Source organism: Euphorbia lathyris, chromosome 6 (genome assembly GCF_963576675.1).
Source record: "Euphorbia lathyris chromosome 6, ddEupLath1.1, whole genome shotgun sequence".
NCBI classification, from domain to species: Eukaryota; Viridiplantae; Streptophyta; class Magnoliopsida; order Malpighiales; family Euphorbiaceae; genus Euphorbia; species Euphorbia lathyris.
This window is the reverse complement of record NC_088915.1, coordinates 70,243,505-70,265,309: the sequence shown is the minus strand read 5'-3', so window position 1 is coordinate 70,265,309 and position 21,805 is coordinate 70,243,505. Positions and strand designations below refer to the sequence as shown.

General features: G+C 31.8%; 1 protein-coding gene across 1 annotated transcript; it reads right to left on the bottom strand.

Moving 5' to 3' along the window:
* Nucleotides 1–7,323: 7,323 nt before the first annotated feature.
* LOC136231916 (histone H2B.3-like) lies at nt 7,324–8,150 on the bottom strand. Its single transcript, XM_066020942.1, has one exon. It carries the CDS (start codon nt 7,833–7,835, stop codon nt 7,401–7,403), a length of 435 nt encoding a protein of 144 aa, XP_065877014.1. The 5' UTR covers nt 7,836–8,150; the 3' UTR covers nt 7,324–7,400.
* Between the last annotated feature and the right edge of the window lie 13,655 nt (nt 8,151–21,805).

Genomic DNA, 21,805 nt, shown 5'->3' with positions numbered 1-21,805 from the left:
TCACTTTATCTTTTTAATATATAAAAAATATGCATAAAGCTAATATTGGTCCCTAAACTATACCTTGAAAATCAATTAATGCCTTAATCTATTTAGAAATAAGTCTCACCCTCTTATCTATTGATGTTAAGATACGATCTAATCATAATTCAACAACTGAACACATAATTAATATTGTAGAGTGTAGGAAATATATTTACCTCAAGCCCTAAAAAGGATCCAAAATAATAATAAAAAAATTCAAAAAAGGAAACAAGGTTAGAAACTTTATTAAGGGGGTGTTTGGCTATTCCCTTTTCATTTTTTGTTTATATTTTCACTTTAAAAGTGAGAGTTTTAGTTTGGTTAGATAATTTCATTTGTCTTTTATAGTTGAAAAGTAAGTTTTCACAAAAACAATGAATCATGCTTTTTAGAAAACCAGTTTTTTCTCACAGCAAACAACAGGTAAACCAAACGGGCCTTAAAAAGACAGAGATTTTTGCCAACAGCATTTTCATCGTTTTTCATTTTTTTTTCTATTTTCGTTTTTCATGTTTTTTTGCTCTCTTTTCACGTTTTTCACCTTGTTTTTTTTTTTCATTTTTCATGTTGTCACCATATTTCCGTTTTTCTCGTTTAGCCATATTTTCGTTTTTCTCGTTTAGTCACCAAGAACCTATACTATTGCCCTTTATATTTTGGGTAAATAATTATAAGATTCTTATATTTTTACTTAACACGCTAGTAAGTCCATCATATTATTATAAGGTCCTTAAGTTTTATCTTAATCAATTCTTTACCCATTCTATTTGTTTTTGTAAATGAAAGTCTAAAATTGCCCATAGTTATATACATAAAAAAAATTTATCTTTTAGTTTCAAATTTAATCTAATTAAATTTAATGAAGTTTTTGAACTACATATACATCGAAATTAATATACTTGAAAAATGTATTATTAATTTTCTTAAATTATAATTATTTTTTAATATAATATCTTTAAACTAACATTAAATATTATTATAATTTTGTTAAAAATCATTTTTTTTCTCCATTCGTCAAATTTATTAGAATTGTAATAACTTTTTACAATGGTAGTTTTACTCCTATTCTAATGATTTTTGAAATCTTTTTCATTCATTTTTTAGTCAATACATTTTACGTTATTAAATTAAAGTTCTATAATTATATAAAAATTAATAAATCAATTACTTTATATTGGAGAGCTTGTTATGTAGAAAAAAAGAGAAAAAAAATATAAAATAGAAAAAATAGATGTTTTGCTATTAAAACGTAAACTAAAAGATAATTTTGGTATTTTAAAATTTATTTACTATAGTTTGACCATTGACCCAAGTATAAAGACTAAGGAGTTAACAAAACAAAAACCGGGGACTATATAATTATTCAAAAAAACATGGACTAAGTAGTGTATTAGGTAAAAACACAAGGACCTTATAATTATTTATCCTTATATTTTTTACTACTTGTCTCATCTCATTATCCTTGCAGATAGAATTCTAATCTCTTTCTTCACAGAATCATAGGTATCCACAATTACTCTTACCCGTTTAAATATATTAATTAAATAATGCACAAATAAATTATAAATTTCACAAAACATACATAAACTTAGATGGTGTTTGTTTCAGCTTTTCGGAGGAGCGTTTAGCGTTTCACTCCAAACTGCAGGAAATATAGCGTTTGGTTAGGTTTATATAACCGCAACGTTTAGCATTTTCTCTAGAAACTGCAGCGTTTTGGAGCGTTTCACGAAAAGCTCCTATTTGGAGCTTTTCACAAACAGCTGTTTGCAGTTAGTGGTTATTGACAGAATTATCCTTCTTATTTTCACAAAATATGTTTATTCTTTAATATTATTTATATTTCTACAACATAATTACCGGAAAACAAGATTTTGTTGCGTTCAATAATTTTTTTATTTTTTATATAGATTATTTTTATTAATTTGTGTAACATATTTTTTATTTTATAATAGAATAAGGTGCAAAAATACCCCAATATTGTCTTTTGTACAAGTTGGACAAAAAAATTTCCGATATTTCATCGAATTTATAAATATTAATTTTCAATTTTATTATTAAATCACAAAAAATATGAAATTTATTATTATAAATATTGTCTTTTTTAGAAATACGGGTATGTGCAATTGATGTATAATAAGAAATAAAATATCTATGTTTTCTAATAATATCTGGAATCGACCCAACTTGCCAATGTTAGGGGTAAGATTATTCTTAGCTGCCAGCGTCATGGGTAAAATTGCACTATTTTAGACATTAAGAGTAAAATTATTCCTACTTGTAAACGTTACGTGCATTTTTTCACATTTTACTTTTATAATTTCATCGTTGATTAATTTAAAACATGTCCATTTTAGACATTTTAAATCTGAACAGCAACAGTTCAATATAATTTTACCAAACACTAGTAATTAAACAGCTAATAACAAACAGCGCTAACAGCTTACCGCAACTGCAAACATCTAACAACAACCGCAACAGCTATTAGCTAACAGCTGAAACAAACAGACCCTTAATATTCCATAAATTTTAAAAAAATCATTTACAAATTTAACAAAACAATTCACAAATTTAAAAAATAAAAAACAAATATTTATAGTTCTAGTTAACATAATATAAAATTTACCAAGTAAATATAAATCACCAAATATTTAATATTGAAAATTTCACTATTTCAATTCATTTTTTTACTATGCATTCATTAACCTTCAAAAGAAAAAATAAATAAATTAACAAATGCATGACGAGTATCGGGTAATGAATACTTTGGGGGTTTTTATGTTCCTCTTCCTTACATATTTTTATACAGGGTTCATATAATCTCATTAAGATTGGATAGTAAAGGATACCTACAAAATCCTTATCTATTTTCATCCCTAAGTAAGGGGAAATGTGTTATATATGTTTTAAATCTAAGGGCATATAGACTATATTTTTAAATCTTATCGACCAGTTTAAACTTTTAGATTAATGATTACTTCACATACATACTTTAAAATAAAATTGCAGGTACAAACCAGGAAATAGAGATCTATGAGACTATGTGGTAAGGGTAAGGCTAAAACCGTATGAAAATCATTTAGCTCAAAAGCGAAGCACAAATTATCAAAAGACTAGGAAACAAAACAATACAAAAAAGGAGAAAAGCAAACTCACCACGAAAAAAAGCATTATGAAGTGTATTATCTTTTCAGTTTTTTTGTTAATAAAGTTCTCAATCTTTTAATTAAATATATTAAGTTGCACACATTAAGCTATTGATGATTATGAAAATCGAAATTAAACACAAAATCTGATTAGCATAACGTTATTCATTTCATCTCCATTCGAAAATTATATTTTTAATAGTTTACAATCATTTTTTTAATGCTCGATGTGGTTATATAAAAACTTAATAAATCGGTTGTGTTTCTATCGATTATGGTTTTTTAGTTTTTATTCTGCACCTCAACCATTGAAAGACGACGAAGAAGAAAGAACAAGAATGGAGAGAGAGAAGCATAGGAGAAAGAGAATGTATGCAAAACAAAATGTATGAGAAATTGTACTAACCAATAAGGGTAATTTAATCTTTTCACAATTAGGGGTCCCACGTTTTTAAATGGAAGAGTTGAAATAAGGATGACATGACGTGTTGACTAGCATTCATCAGTCATTTTAACCGGCCATACACTAAAGTGGGAGGTCACCTCTAAGTTCGTATAACATTAGTGAGACAAATTGAAAGGGACTAATTACAAATCTAGCCCAACTAAAATGGTCTATTTACATATCTAACCCACTTTCCTTCCATCTCACCAAATTAGATACTTTCATCCACTTTGGACAAAATTACCCTTAGTTCTTTTCGATCCATCTGCTCCCGCTTCTTCTTCTTCTTCTGGTTCTTCTTCTTCTTCTTCTTATTCTTCTTCTCCTCCTTCGTTCAACTGCTTCTTCGGTTCATCTTCTTCAATTTTTGATACCAATCTGCTTTTCTCGCTGGTCTTGCCGCTTTCTTCATATGTACCAGTATCATTTCAATTCCCACTATTTTCCTCCATTTTCCTCCATTGTTATCGCATTTGTGACGAAATTTGTCATATTTCGTCACAAATACGACAACAATTATCGTATTTCATCACAAATGCGACAAAAATAGTCGCATCTCGTCACAAATGCGACAATAGTTGTCACATTTCGTCACAAATTCGACAACAGTTGTCGCATTTCAACACAAATGCGACAACTCTTGTCGCATTTGTGATGAATTCGTCACAAATGCGACATCGTAGCAATTCAATTGTTAGGTTTTTTTTTCTTTCTCATTTTTTGAGCTTTCCATCCTAATTCTCTTCCGCAGACACTAATTCTTCAAACATAATCTCTTCTATCTATAAACCACCATCTTTACGTCGGTTTGGGTTGACGAAGAAGACATTGAGAGTCTAAGGAAGAAGATGAATTGAAATAAGGGTATTCTTGTCCAAAGGGGATGGAAGTGTCTAATTTGGTGAGATGGAAGCAAAGCAGGTTAGATATGTAAATGAACCCTTTTAGCTGGGCTAGATTTGTAATTAGTCCAAGTGAAAGTTGTATACCAAAGTGTGAAATGGGACAAAAGTTGTACACCATTGATGAAAATTTCCCTTAAATTTATTTATAATTTTGATTTTTCAAATAAAGTTTTTATATTATAAAAAAACATGAACTATGAAAAAATGCAAAAAAATGTTAAAACAAAAAGTGAAATAAAAAAAAAATCAAACGGACAAATGTGAAAAATTCTAAAAGCGAAAAAAGTGTAAAAAAAAACTTGGAAAACGATAAAAACATGAAATGATAAAAAAAAAATCAATACCATTGGAATTCTAGTGACCATATCCAATGTCAAGCTATTTAAATTAATCAAATAACAAATAGGGTTGCAATTGTTTCGGTACAAATATAGGGTTGTAATTTTGGTTCAAGAGATAACGTTTATTTTGTTAGGTTAGGTTTGTAATTGGAGATAAAAAGAAGTGTTTTAGATTAGATGTTTCAACTTCAAATATTTTTCAGAGAAAAATAAAAGCTAAACTTTTTAAAATAAGTTTTTTCAAAATTAGTGGTTTGAGCTCAAGCAGTTGCTTGAAACCACTTTTTTACTCTAAACCTCTCTTTGCCATCCGGTCATTTTTTCTGTATCTAAGCCCGACGCATTGAATGCGGGTCTGGCCATCCGGTCTAGTGCGTGAACAAGTCTATTTTGATCACCATTTCTCCAATCCATTCAAACAAACCTCTCAATAGGAGAGATTGGCTTACATATGAGATGATTAACAACTACACCAAATGAAAAGCACACCAAACGTGAGACTAAATACATTTTAAGTCCAATATGCAATTGGTTTTTTATTGTTCTTTAATTAGTCATTTTTTCCATTGATTTTATTTAAAACTGCAGGACCATAAAAACACAGCAGGATCATAAAAACACCAAGCAATCAGTAGCGCAAGAGATTAATAAACTGTGATAAACCAAATGAACTAGTAAGAGAGTGAATTTGCCTGACTATCAAACTCAAGATTACTTTCTTTTTTTTGAAGAAAGACTACAAAGTTCATGTGCCAAATAAATCAAAAATTACAAATCTTCATATAAATTATAAGAAAAAAGAGAAGCATTGACACATTACCCTTCCACTCAACAGCAAGATCTCTGCAGCTCATATAAATTATAAGACTGACTCTCTGATGAAATCTTCAAAATTCAACCACATCCCGTGTGACACTTTCAAAAGACATCGCCAGACAAGAAAAAAAGGTTCAGAAAATGCTACCTCCATTTACCCTTATAGTTGACTGCAATCTTAACCCAAGTGAAGGGCTCAATAAGCAAGAGATCAAGAACCCCTACTAGGTTTCCTTCTGATGTGGCTACCCTCACCAAAATTCCATGAGGGGGAAAATTGTCACACCCGACCCCAAATGGCATCGGGTATGAACGGAAAACAAGGCAAAGAACTTCTAACAGTCTGAAGACCCTAAACGGCATCGGGTATGAATGGAAAATATGATATCCAACGCCTATCAGCGTGAAAGCCGAACCGATTTTCTAATAGATAAAAATTTATTTGGACTACCTAAAGTTTATTTAATGATTTGGCTTGGACTCGATAATTCTATCGAGCTTCCTACGTATCCCGAACATATTTTGATCTTTAAATCGGGAATCAAAGCCACGTAGTTCTACCTATTTTAGGTAGTTCTCTTAACTTAGGTAGTTCTCTTAACTTATGAACTCATTTTAACTTATTGACACGTTGATTTATTCGCTAATAACTTAATTGTATATTTTACTATATAATTTAATATATATATAAATCACTTTATCAAAACGAATCAAATCGAATAACGTTTTATCAAAACGAATCAAATCGAACAAACCGCTTTAACAAACCAACTCATAATCAAATAAATTGCTTACAAACCAACTCGTAATCAAATAACGTAAAACATTATAATTCAAATCATCAAACATTATCAAAGCGTAATACAAAATTTGCGTGTGTGTCCATCCTCGAATTTCACCCGTGTAGCTTATCATAACATCAATCATACCAATAATCGAGATATCTCATTCATATCTCGCCTTGCCTAACGTTAGGACTACCAGCCGTGCACTCTGGCCATACCGCCCTTAGGTATGGTCTTACAACTACTAACCCTACCCCGGGCAATCCTAGATGGACAAAACATTTTATTTAGCTTTCAAACTATCACAACTCGTGAAAATCATCCAAAAAAATAACAACCGCAATAACTTTCTCAATCCAAAAACAATTCGTATAAGATCATCAAATTCATTTTCTCGACCAAAATTCCAAAATACCACGATAATAAATAATTATTCATCAAATAATCAAAATCAAAAGTATATATATATTTTAAACAATATACCTTAAACGATTTAATAAAATCTATTCAAAACCACGTAAATCATTTAAAACAGAAACTTATTGGGGTAAATTTCATCCGTGGTGTACAACCTTTACCCTAAATCACAGTTTGGTGTACAACCTTCATTTTGTCTCACTAATATATATGAACTTAAGGGTGACCTCCCAGGTAAAAATAACCGGTCAACGCCGGTCAACTCGCCACATCATCAATTTTTATTATATCCATTCACTAAAGTGGGACCCACCATATATGCATTTACTAAAATACCCCTCAATTTTTTGTCCAATAAATGAAGGTTAAATTAACATTATAAAAAAGAATACATCTAACTGCAAAAAGTACCAATTCTGGACAATCATCTAAAGAACCCTAAATTGAACATAACTTCCCAAATCTTTACATAAGGAAACACCAATTGATATCACAAATCAACAATAAAAAAGAGAAGACCTCTAAGAGCTTATGAATTTCGTAACAACTTTTGTACCCTCGGAGACGGCGTGCTTGGCCAATTCTCTCGGCAGAACAAGTCTGACGGCGGTCTGGATCTCCCGAGAAGTAATTGTCGGCTTCTTATTATATCTAGCGAGGCGAGATGACTCCTGAGCAAGCTTCTCGAAGATGTCGTTGATGAAACTATTCATAATCCCCATGGCCTTGCTGGAGATTCTGATATCAGGATGAACTTGTTTCAACACCTTAAAGATGTAGATCTTGTAGGTCTCGACGCTCTTCTTTGATCGATTCTTCTTCTTATCGGCGGATGCACCTTCCTTTGGTAATTTCTTCTCTGCTCTCGGCTTCTTTTCTGCCGGTGCCTTCTCGGCCTTCTTATCCTCCACCGGTTTCTTCTCTGCCGGCTTCTTCTCCGCTGCCTTTGGTGCCATTGATTGTTGTAGAGAGATTAAAGAGAAATGAAATCATAGACGCTAAAGTGAAGAGGATCCAATTTTGATTTTGAATGAATTCTCATTCACACATTTTAACAAACAATTCACCTGCATTTTTTCTTTTTCTTTTTCTAGATGGCAGAATGGAAACTACTTACCTTATCGATTCTGTTTCTTTTGTGGTCCTCAGCTGCTTCTACTAGTGATAGATAGGCAGCAGTGGTGGAGAAAGGCACTGATATCATCTTCAATCATGCCCATTTGAGGTTTTTTTATGGAAAAATTGTATTTGATGAGTTTGATTTAATATGGTTCACTATTGTCGTTTTCAGCTTCACTAGCGTAGAGAGAGAATGAAGGAAAAAATAGGAGAGAGAAAATGTGAAAAAAGAGAGAGAGAGAGAGTTTGAGCAGAGAAAGAGTAGGATGGAAAATTGAAATTTTTTAATTGATAGTAAAATATTTAAGGGCAAGTTAGTAATTATACAAGTAGTAATTATACAAGTAGTAGGTCCCACTTTAGTGAGTAGATATAATAAAAATTGATGATGTGTCGCGTTGACCGGCATTGACCGGTCATTTTTACCTGCTGTACACCACAGTGGGAGGTCACCCCTAAGTTCGTATATATTAGTGAGACAAAATGAAGGTTGTAGACCAAACTGTGATTTAGGGTAAAAGTTGTACACCATGGATGAAATTTACCCAAACTTATTGTTATCATTCACTCGAATAGCTATTTTAGACCGAATATACGTACCGTTAGACTCGTTTATTATCATAAGTCTATTTGAACTAATTTTATATTCAAATTCATGTATTCACGTACCAATTTTATATTTAACTTTATAGCGGCCTAATTGACAAATATCGGTATTACTCCTTCTAATTTTATAACTTATTTTAAATCGATAAATTAACGTCACTTAATTATTATATAGAATTAAATTTTAAACCGAACATTTCTATTAGACTATTTATGTTCGTCACCGAAATTGTAAACTGTCACACTAAACTGATATCTTTAATTCTGACTGAAGGTTCAGTTAGACTCGTGATACTGTTAGGAGCCTATCCGTACAAATTTTATATTCCGAACTTTTGTACTAATTTTATTGATTCTAATTTTAACTTGACTGTTGCTCACAATATTTTATTAATAGACTTTAAAATATAAAATTATTCTTATTGAATTATTTTCGGTCACTGAGATAATAATTTTAAACCGACGTAGTTAATTCTGACTGATTATATCTTTAAACTCGTGACGCTACTAAAAGCTTATTAATACCGAATTAAATTTTACTTCGGAAAAATCTAAAGGACAATTATCTAAAATTTATATTTTATTAGTAATTTGTAGACGCTAAATAAATCTATTAAAATTTGACGAGTACTAAAACCAGAATTACTCAAAATCATACTTAAAATATTTTTAAAAAATAATTTAGATTTAAAATACAGTTACCGAAATAATCGTCGTCGGTCACCGAAATTAATCGGTGTAATCCGTTGATAGTTGATCCAAAACGTCGTCGTCGATCACCAACGTGATCCGTTGTCGGCCAAAACCGTTTTTCCCCAAAATTTTAACAAGAACTCTATTATTTTTTTTTTTTAATTAATCACCAATTTCCTCCCTTTATAATAATAAGATGAACCTCTTTATATTAATTAAAGGTAATTAATATTTTCTTTTCAATAGAAAATGTGTCATTTTTACATACATCTTATAAATAAATTTTGACAAGTGTTATTTTATTCTTTCAAATTTAACAATCCATGTGTTATTTTATTCTTTCAAAAATTCAACAAGTAGATTACCATTTTATAATGGTGTGCCACGTTTTTCTATTTTTTTTTCTTTATTTATTTACTTTGTTTTTTTTTAATAAACAAATATAACATTTAGTTTAATTACAACATACATCTATTATATACATATAGGTGATTTGTAATTATAAAATATAAATTTTAATCCTTTTAATTTATAAATTTTTATAATATTTACCCAAAACTTTTAATTTACACTTAAATTATAAAATTAATTTTTATAATTCATTTTATAATATCCAAATAATTAATAAATCATCCAAAAATTATGATATCATATAACGTTGAGGTACAAAAATCATAAGTTTTGGACACGGACGTGACAAAAATAATCCAACAGCTGAAGTGCAGACAGACAACAATCAAGAACCCCTTCTAGGCTTACTTTGAAAGTTTCCAAATGTCATGGATTGTTAAATTTGTCGCAACTCACAAGACTGGAAATAACAGAATGTGAAATGGTGGAGCAAATAGTCGCTGCGGGTGTAGGAGATGAAGTGGAAGCAGAGATAGGATTCAGTCAGCTGAAACATTTGAAACTTTATTGTTTGTCAAAACTCACAAGATTCTGCTCAGGAAATGAAAGCTTCAACTTCCCATCTTTGGAACAAGTAAATGTGCAAGAATGCCCCAACATGGAGATTTTTGTTCAAGGAGAATTATCGGCTCCAAATTTTAGAGAGCCTACAAACTACAGAAGATGAAAATGAATGGCGTTGGGATGGCAGCCTCATTGCTACTATACAAAACTTGTTTGAAGAAACGGTACGTCACATTTACTTGCACTATGGATTTTATTTCCTTTACTTTTTTGTCTTCAATACATTCTTTATCAGCATTAGAATTCGATAAAACTTGTGTTTGCAGGTTTTGAAGGGTTTCTAAGTTTGGTTTTATGATACCAGGGATTAGTTACCAAAATAGGTCTATCGTCTTTCTGGTAAAGTATGAATTTAGGCTCCAAGTACAAAGTAGCACCAATATAGGGTTAAGGTTTAAAAAAGTACCAATTTACGTCTCCATAACCGAATGTGTCAATTTTACATGGAGAGAGAAACATTCCGTTATCGAAGCTTAAATTGGTATATTTTTTAAACTTAAACCTATATTTGTGCTATTTTGTAGTGCCTAAATTAATACTTACCCTCCTGCATATCCTTCTTCTAATTCAAACTGCCCAGCATTGTGCAGTTGTGGTTGGGTCTTCTGTACCCTGATCGTTCCTGTAAACATGAGGCTGTTGTGGTTGGGAAGCATCATCTCCCTTTATTGACATCATCCACAGGAACAGGTACATATCAACAACATCGTCTATTGCTGGGATGACCAAAGGCTATGTTGTTTATAACATAGCAATGAAAGGTATATCGGCCAACCCATTGACATGCACCTAGCAAAAGCATATATTACATGTATTAAGATCGAAGGCTTCTTATTCCACAACAAGGATATCAAGAGTTTGCAAGGCTTGATATACAAATTTTAATCAAACTAAACAAAAGGCATTGATCATAAATGTTACTAATCCGAAACTAAACAAGACTGTAATGCTAATCTGAAACTAAACAAAAGGCATTGATCATCAATAAATAATTCGATTGAAAGCCAAAAACAATAAATTAGAAGGAACCAATACAAAAACTTCATGTTTTTTTCCTTAAATAATGCATATTTAACAAGCAATAAGGGATTAGTTATTCTACAAATCAGCTTACTTGAACTCTTATTTTGTCCTGAGCCTGAGAAGGGAGTTTTCGCGGACAACATTCTGCAATCCTTTTTTTCATCTGATTTGATATGAGTTCCCAGAAGATCGGCTGAAGCACTCATATGTGGAAATGAATTTTCTTCCATTTTCTTGACCACCGTTTTTCCTGCAAAAAGAAAATTAAAATCATCATATGAATCAGATCAGATGCATATGAAAGTTGTTTTCCCTTCTCAACCATCCCAGCTCGCAAGAACTATTCTAGATCTGTTCATTTCTTAAACAATCCATCTATTCAGAATTCTTCTCATTTCTTAATAATTTCAAGCTAGAAGTTTACAATGGTTACCTTTCTTCCTCGCCTCCAAAGCAGCCATTCTTACACCTCTCTCTCTCTCTTTAAACACAGAGCCAGACGAACATTAAAAAGAGAAGTTTGGAGGGATGACGTGCAGAAAGAGATTCGATCATATGACACCTACTGAACCTGGCAAGAGCTGGATCACATGATGTGCGTGATTTGCAGAAGGAAAGTAAGGCACCAGCATAAAAACAAACTTGAGGAAATCTACAAATTTAATATAAAAAAAAGAAAGGTGCAAGGGGCAAAAATGTCCCTAATATTTTTAGTAAACAATTATAAGGTGCTTATTTTTTTTTTCTTAGCACATTAATAAATCCATCATATATAAGATTCTTAAGTTTTATTTTAATCAATTCTTTAATATTTCTATTTATTTATGTAAATGAAAGTCCAAAATTTGTCTCTAGTTATATACTTAAAAAAAATTATATTCTAATTTCAAATTTAATCTAAATAGTGTGCTATGCACTTACATTAAACAAAGGAAAATTACATTAAAAACAAAGGAAAACCCTCAACCCACCCCACCCCATGTGATTCGAACCCATGAGCTCTAGGAAAAATCATATATTTTTTCTTAATTCGGAAAATTTATTAGAGATGTAAAAAAATTACTTTTTACACTTATAGTTTTGCTCCTAATTTGATAATTTTGAAATATTTTTCATTCATTCAATAAATTTTATGTTACTAAATTAAAGTTCTTTAATTATATAAAAATTTATATATCAATTACTTTATATTGGGAAGATTGTGATAGGTAGGAAAAAAGAGAAAAAATATAACATAGATGTTTATTATTAAAACAAAAGTAAAGGGTGATTTTGATATTTTAAAATTTATTTAGTATAGTTTAACTATTGACTCAAACGTAAGGACTAAGTAGTGTATTAGGTAAGAACATAGAGATTAAGTATTAGGTAAAAATATAGAGACCTTATAATTATTTACCCTGTTTAAAACAGTGCAATTTTATACCTAACCTTTGTAGCCAAGAGCAATTTTACCAATAACGTTGATAATTTGGGTCAGTTTCAGATACTATTATAAAACACAAATATTTTTGTTCTTTATTTTGCACCAACTGCATATCAATTCGTTCTAAAAAATGATTTCATGTTTTTTGTAATTTAATAATAAAATTTGAGATTAATATTTATAAAATTGGTGAACTTTTTGAATTTTTTTTTTGTCTAATTCGTACAAAAGACGATATGTTTTTTTATTTTTTTCACATCACAACATATGTTTGTGATTTGTTACTGATAAAATCACGCACATATGAAATGTAGATGACAATATTCATAACATATGTTTGTTTGTTTGGCCCCAACATCTACTTCGTGATATAATTTTATATTATCCCTTCTTTTTTAGGAAAAAAATACGAAGAAGAAAAACGCTTTTCATAAATTTTTAACAAAATAGTTGATTCACTATTAATGAAGTTTTTAGTTTTGAACTCAGAAAATCAATTTGATCTTAAGTATTCAACTTTCTTCTAAGAACATTCAATTCTGTGACAATTTAACTGACAAAAGGGATAAAGATGAATAAAATTTCAAGTTAAGGACTAAAAATGAGTAAAATAAAATATTTGTCTACGAACTAAATGAACAAAATTAAAAGTTCGTCCAACGACTAAAATGCGCATAATAAAAAGTTGCAAAAATGGGTATTAATTAATGAATGCAATAAAATGGTTATAAACTCTACATAAAATACCAAAATATTAAAAATGGATTTTAGGGGAACTAGTAGACTTCAAGTGAGCAAAATAAATTAGACGAGTTAGATTGTTCAAAAAAAATCTGTATGGATTTGAAAAATTAAATATGTTTGGCGAAGGTCAATATCCACGGAAAGGAAATATCAAGTACTCCAAAATACCCGACAAGTCCACCAACTTATTTAACACCAGTGGCGGATCCAGAATTTTTTTTTGGGTTGGGGGGGGGGGGGGAACTCTATGTAAAATGTTTTTAGACTCATGTTTGTAGCCAAGAGCAAAAATATCCTTAACGTTTTGGGTCAGGAGCAATTTTACCCCTAACATCTAAAATAGTGCAATTTTACCCCTAATGTTTGTAGCCAAGAGCAATTTTATCCCTAACGTTGATAAATTGGATCAATTTCACACACTATTATAACCTACAATCATTTTTTTCTTTATTTTGCACCAATTGCATATCAATTTGTTCTTAAAAAAAGAATATAATGTTTTTTGTAATTTAATAATAAAATTGCAGATTAATATTTATAAATTCGGTGAATTTTTTGTCTAATTCGTACAAAAGACAATATATTTTTAATATTTTTTTTTCACATCCCAACATATGTTTGTGATTTGTTACTGATAAAATAACGCATGTGTGAAGTGTAGATGACAAGATTCATGACCGAGAAGACAGTTTGATGTTATTTCTCAAATTGACCCAATTTATCAATGTTAGGGGTAAAACTGCTTTTGACTTCCAACATTAGGGAAAACACGTTAGGGGGTATTTTTGCACCTTAACCCTTCTTTTTGGACTAATTTTTGCCACCTTTGACCCCCCTACATCCGCCACTGTTTAACACTCCAACGTACAATTTTGTGCAATATTAAAGCTTTTTAAGTTTATGTCAAATTATATGCATACTATTGTGTCATTTAGCATTTTAGAAATAAAACACCTATTTTTACTATGCCTTTAACATGCTACATTGTTTAATCATCGCATACACAAAGAGTATAAATAAAATAAATACACAAATTAAATGGGGCCCAAAAAGAAACTAAAATTAATATTTAGAAAATTAAAAATAATTAAGACAAGTATATAATAGATGTTGATGTAAAATGGGTCAATGACTAAACTGAAAAGTTTATTTAAGGACTAAACTGAAAGAAATAAAAAATTCAAAATCAGGAACTTTTTTTTAAATGAATAAAATAAGAGTGTTGTCTAGGGACTAAATGAACAAAATAAGAAGTTGGTCCATGGAATAAAATGAACATAATAAAAAGTTGCAAAAATGGATACAAATGAATGCAATAAAATGGTTATAAACCCATGGCACAGTTACACTGTTCTTATTATAGGGTTCATCCTCTAATCTGAATCCTCATTCCAAAAATGTATTTTTATTAGTCAATAATGTCAACTGGTGATATTATCAATGAATTTAGGGTGTCATTTAAAACGCTTTCAGACAATCTCAATGTTACTGTCAAAATAATATATATAGGAAATGAAGTATAAAAAGAATATGAAATAGACTTTGATGAAAAAAGACAGTAGATGATATGTCGTGGTTGGTGGTAGAGATCCACGAACAAGAAAAAGAGAAGAAAAAACACCCAACTAATCCAGTTAAAATTAACATTTCTATGTGAAATACGGACCTAATTTAATTAACCAGACCCTAATTAATTCTGAAATTAACTTAAGAACAAAGAACACCTAATTAAATATGAAAATGCTAGAAAACCATTGTAAAACTTGTTTTTTTTTATCAATGAAATTGATTGACCTAATCACACTTCATTAACTCTATTTATAGGGTTTATTAGGGAAAATAAATCTGATTTGGGTTGCTGAAACTTGTTGCTACTTCTGAGTGTTAGAGAAGGCCATATGAGATAGCAGACTTCCTTTAGAAGATTTTTATTAATGTATATTTGTATTAATGTAACATCATATAATTAAGAGATTATTGTGTTCTCAGGAATGCATATTTTCTTTACTAATGTTATCTCATCAACATCAACTCCTTGTAGCGTTTCTGCATTCAGCGTCTATTTTGGTTTGTAGGATATTTTATAAAGATTATGTTGTAGAAATAATGTATCATGTTCCCATGTCCATTTCGGTTCCATATCCATGCAACATAGACACCAACTAATTTATGCACCGTAGCTTTTCTAATTGATCACAATTGAAATAAACAACTCAATATGACAAAAAGTGAAAAGTGCATGAACAATTACAAATATCTATAGAGTACAACTAAAAATAAACTAGCTCCATAGAGGAAGACTTTTGTTGAGCTACAGCCAAACCGAACTCTAATTGCTCCATATTCTTCTTCTGATGGCCCTTTCTCATTTCGTCCTCAGTCTGGAAAGGGAGTTTCGCCGGCAACGTTCTGCAATCATGGCTATAGAAGTGAAAGTAAACAAAGAAGCATGGACACATTATCCTTCCACTCAACAGCAAGAACTCTGCAGCTCATATAAGACAGTCTCTGATGAAGTCTCATTTTGTCCTCAGTCTGAGAAAGGAGTTTCCAACGGGAGATTGCCACCTCCGCCCAAATCGAATCATCGTACAACGGGAGATTCACATTCAAATTCGCCCAGAACTCTTCCATTCCCCATTGATTATCCTCCTTTACCCCAAATTTCTTCTCCTTTTTTTGCGGGCATAAATGGATCGGAGATATAACTCGAATTCGAATCAGTCTCCGTTATAATTGGGGATGGACCTGAATTAAGCGGGAGTTGAATTTGATTTTCCAATTGGGCAACTTTGGCTTTAAGAGAAGAAGCCGAAACCGATTAAGGTCGGGAAGATTGAGTTTAGCTTCAGGACCATAGAGTTTCCTTGCAGCAGAATCATAAGCCATAGCAGCTTCGAGAGTACCTAATTTCAGCAACCCATTTGCCCCAAGTTCTCTGACGAATGATAAGTGCAGAGTGCATTCTCAGGGCCGCCTTTGCCTCTCTGACGAATGATAACTTGTTCCTTTGGTTACAAATGAGCAGTCCCATGGAAAAATCATGTAAAATCACATTAGAATGTAATTAAAACTAACATTTTAGCAATTTATCTCTAGGAAAATGAAAATTATTTCGTAATGATAATAACATATCAACAAATCTCTCACAAATATAAGATTCAACGGAACACCCTATCTTTTAAGTGAAGTTATTTGGTCATGATACAGACCAGAACATATTATCACCTACCAAAATCACATATTAACACCAAAGTTACCCTAGTTGGTATCAACATAACTCAAAGTCTATAAGTGACTCCAGATATCATCAATTTAATTTGAGAAGCCACATATTAGTGATTAGTGCAACAGAACACTGCAATGAAGTTAATGTAAGTCGAACTAAACAAGTATTTTTGGGCAGAGTAATTTATGAGAGGCTTCCAGTTGTTCTTCAACCGCCTTGCCATGCACACTGCAAAAACACGAAAGAAATAAATGATTTTGAGGGTCAATAATAATGCAACTTGTGAACAAAAACTGATCTTTTCATCATCAGTAGAACAATTTTATTTTCATTAGGATTGAGTAAGGCATTTGCTCATACAAAGTTTAACATAAATCAAATCATAATGACCATTAACTTTCTGCTATTTCCATTGACACCAAATTGAGACGAGAGTTTGGAGGATAAAGGAAGTAAAAATTTAAATTTCATTAACTTTCCTTTAATCTCCAAAAACAACTCCCAAATAAGCTTAATCTGATATTTTACATTCTATTACTCTCATTTACCTTTCATTAACTTCCTCACAAACAAGGGCTAAAAGTATTCAGTCTAGCAAATTTTGAATAGAGAAAAAACATTACAGAAAAGGGAATTTAGAAAACAATGCGTCTGCTTTCTTGTATTCTAAAATTTTGGATGTATGTAAATAAGCAATAGGGGGCAGCACCAACTTACCTGCAGTCTCAATTTGTCTGAGGTCTGAGAACGAAATTTTCGCCGGCCACATTCTGCAATCATTGCTAGAATATCCTTTTTTTTCATCTGACTTATGAGTTCTCCGAAGATTGGTTGAAACACTCATATCTGGACATGAATTTTTTTAGGTTTTCTTGACCTGCAAAGAAAAATTTAACTAACTTAAAGTCATTGTATGAATCAGATTATACATATGAAAGTCCTTAGATCTATTCAGATTTCCCCCTAATCACAAGTTAAACAATCAAAACTAGATTCAGATTTCTTTTTCACAGAAGAAAAGATCAAAGAATCTCATTACCAATCAGTGATAAAGGAGGTAGGGGTGCAGAGACAGCATGAGGTTTGCCTAGAAGCAGCTCAGTCTGGACTGGCTGGCTAGCAAGATGAAGATGCCAATAGGTCAAGCAACTCTATCAGTGGACGGTACCTTTGGGGATGTTCTAATTTGATATCTTTATGACTTTTCTGATCTTGTTATTCCCAGCCCCTAGAGGTATAAATACACTCCGCCAAATTCTTTTCTTGCCTTATACGATGAAGATGGACAGTGAGAGTTAACCCTAGAAATACAGGTGAAGAAATGAAATTACACTAAGGAGAAGAAGAAGAGGCTGAAGAAGAAGGAAAAGGGAGTGAGAGTTAACCCTAGAAGCTAAGTATAAGTTTGTTTATATATAAATATAAAAGACAACAATGTTGAAACACCTTTCCACAAGATTTTGATTTGACAAAATCATCCATGATTAAGAGGCAATTAAATTTAAATGCTTTGATTTAATTGTACTAATGTGTTTGTTCAATATTGAGTGCAAAAATATATATATAAAGTAAGACAGGTCAGAAGCCAGCATAAGCCAAAAGCTGAGTGGAACGGAACTCAGCATGAAAGGATAGAAGCTGAGTAAAGTAGAACTCAGCATCAGAAGCTTCTTTCAAAGTTGCCAGAATGAAGCTGACTAAATTAGAAGACTCCTTCAGAATTGAATAAGAAAGAACGGAGCTGACTAAGAAGGAACTCAGCATAGAAGTTGAACATTCAAAGATAACGGATGAAGCTGAGTGACAGTCAGGACAACATGAAAGATCCGTTCACTAAAAGACAAAGTCTGCCAATCTTCTGCACCAATAATTGAAGCCTCGAAAGCACACAGAAGACTAATTCCAAGAATCATGGGTCTGTGGATTATTGGTAAAAAACAACTGGCACAAAAAGACAAGTCTGATGCAAGAAGACAAAACCTGACGCCTGAAGAAAACAGAAGAAGGGAATGGCGGAACAGTCTGAAGCTGACCAGAAGCTGTCTCCTAAAAGAGCCGTTTTGGACACAACGGCTAAACCAATTCAAAATGATCCAATCTTCAGAAATTCATCTATAAAAGGACAATGAGAGTTCTTGGATCATTTGCCCAAGCATCAAAAGAAAAATACAAGAGAGAAAATTCTGAAAGCACTCAAATACAAAAAGATCTTACACCAACTTTTTTATTCTCTGTGTAAATGCTAGATTGATTGTTTTGTAATCATCTAAGGTGTTCTTTAGTTGAAAAAGAACAAGTGTGTGATCAATAGGAATATTGAGAGTGTTGAGCTGCGTACTTGGTTGTAAGTATTCAGTGGTAAAAAAATCTAAGTGCTGGGTTGTAGTACTTAGTAGGAGCTGAGTACACGAATAGAGGACGTACTCTTGCATACTCACTGCCTTGTAAAGGGTTTGTGCTCTACCTTGAAAGAGCTCAGTATTGGATTGAAAATCCCAAGAGGAACTGGGGACTAGACGTAGGCAGAGAGGCCGAACCAGGATAAGTCGTGCTGAGTAACTTCTAAACTCTCTCTCTCAATATATACATATATGTGCATGTGTTGCTTGTTGTATTTACTCAGCTTATAAATTGTTAAAACTGAAACTGAGTAAATCTGAGTGCTAAGTTGGAAGCTGACCTTTCAAGTGTCAATTTCCAACTCTCAAGTCAAGCAGTTTTAGTTAGCATAGAACTAAAGCTGTCTGACTATTCAAACGCCCGTGCTGACCAACACGCTGAGTTATCAAAATCTTAAAATAACATTAAGTCAGCATAATTAAAAGCGAAAAAGTTACATTAGTTCCTAACCCCCCCTTGGAACTAATTACTAGGGACCAACAAACAATACCCTTAATAGACTAAAATGCCCTTTAACATTTATGTTAATCTCCATTAAAGACACCAAGTTTGTTAATTATTGGCATTTTGATTTGTAGTAGAAATACGTACTTTTACGAATGAGGCATATGCCGTCAACTTTTATCTTACAAAATGACAATCGATCTTAATGTGTTTCGCTTTCTCATGAAAATTTTCACACCCAGGCATGCGAGGTGCAAGGTGAGATCTTTTTGTTTCGAATTGGCACCAATCATATTTTCTAGTGCACGTGTGAGCATGATTGGGCATTCTATTTGCTTGAATTGACGGTGTATGATTTAATTTCAATAAGAATGGTATTCAGAGAGATTTTAGTTCATTTTGCGATTACTTATAGGGAATAGACGTGGTCTCACCCTACCCCGTCTTATAAACCGATACTATCATGATATTTGTGTTTAATTTGAAATTATGTATATAACATACATGTAATTGTACATATCAAATTGCAATTTAATTTTAATATATGTATACGCTAAATAGAATATGAATATTAATTAGAAATATTTTAAATATATTATCCACTCAAATAATATTTTCATGTTAATTTGAGTTGTTTTGATTAATTTTATTAATTCGAGACAACATCTCAAATTGGTTTATTTTTTATTTAGAATTACGTATATAACATCTCGAACACATGAATGTGGTGCTTAACTCTCAAGAGGCTAGAAATTATTTTTCCTCAAAGGGAATTGTGAATGTTAAACCAGGTACATTTCGTTTACAATCATGGGTTCCTGATTTTGATCTGTATGCTGAGAAGTCTACTAATGCACAAGTTTGGGTTAGACTATATTCGCTTCCGTGGGAATATTGGAATCCACAAATTCTGTCAGACATTGCAGCTGGTGTTCGAGGTCTGATTAGGCTTGATAAGGCTACTATTGAAGGCGATTATGGGCATTATGCTCGGATGCTTGTTGATGTTGATTTGAGTTCTGATCTTCCAATTAAACTTGGAATTGAAAGAGCAGGGGAACAGATATGGATTGATCTTGTTTATGAGAGATTGCCAAGCTTTTGTAAGGTGTGTTCTAATATTGGTCACATGGCTTATGATTGTAGGAAAAATAAGAGACCGGCTGAAGGGAAAAAGATTGAGAAACCTATAGAAGTGGTTGTTAATGCTAAACAAAATCTTAATTTGGTTAAGGTGCATAAGGAATCACAGGTTGTGCAGGTTCACAAGGTTAATGCAAGGTTGCTTAATGATCTTGGGGTTCATGACGGGCCTCCGAGTTTTATTGAGGATCGACATGAGGGTGACTTGGTTGTGCCTTTGTCTAGCAGCCCGCTTGGGTATCGAGAGGATGGTTATGATATTTCTCGTCCTCCTTCTCCGGGGATGGCAAATGTTTTTGGGGCTTTGGAGAAGGGTAATTATTCAGCTTCTAATCTTGTATCTCAAGGTTTGAAATCTTGGGCAAATTTGGTTGAGGAGGATGATATTGGTTGGAGTACTATGAATAGTAAAAAAGTGAAGCAACACGAAAGGATTATGACTATTACTGAGAATATTTCATCTCGTGTGAAACGGGCCAGTAAGCCTCCGGTTCATTTTAAATGAGTGTTTTATATTGGAATTGCAGGGGTATTCTCAATAGGGATACCCAGAATTATTTGTTTCATTTGTGTTTGGTTCACAAACCTGATTTGTTATTCTTTGCGGAGCCAATGGGGAGTTTTGAATCAGTTAGGTTGTCTTTTTTAGAGAAGTTTGGGGTTTTCTTTGATTGTTGTTAATGATAGGTCTTTGCCGACTCTTTGGGTTTTTTCTTGTGTTCGTTTTTCTTCTTTTTCTATGTGTTTCCATTGTAGATACCCATTTTGTTTTCTTCTTTTTCTATGTGTTTCCATTGTAGATACCCATTTTGTCCGGGGTAAATTTTTATTTTTATATAATTTTATCCTTTTAGCCAATTTATTTCTTAAATATTCACATTGCATGTATTTACTAGGTATACTGATATTTTGCTATATTTAGTACCTTACATTTTTACAAAAGGGAAAAAATATATTCAATTTGTTCATAAAATGAGTTAAGTGTTTATATTATAAAGTTTTAACCAATTGATTAGAATATTATTATTTGTGTATTTCAGTTAAATAGGCGCTTAATGTTGGCGATATAAATTAATAAAAGAAAAGAACATTTAATCGGAATAAAGCCATGAAAATAATTAAAG

Bases quoted from the DNA above. Each gene is read 5' to 3' on its own strand.
- LOC136231916 (XM_066020942.1), bottom strand. From the start codon at position 7,835: ATGGCACCAAAGGCAGCGGAGAAGAAGCCGGCAGAGAAGAAACCGGTG.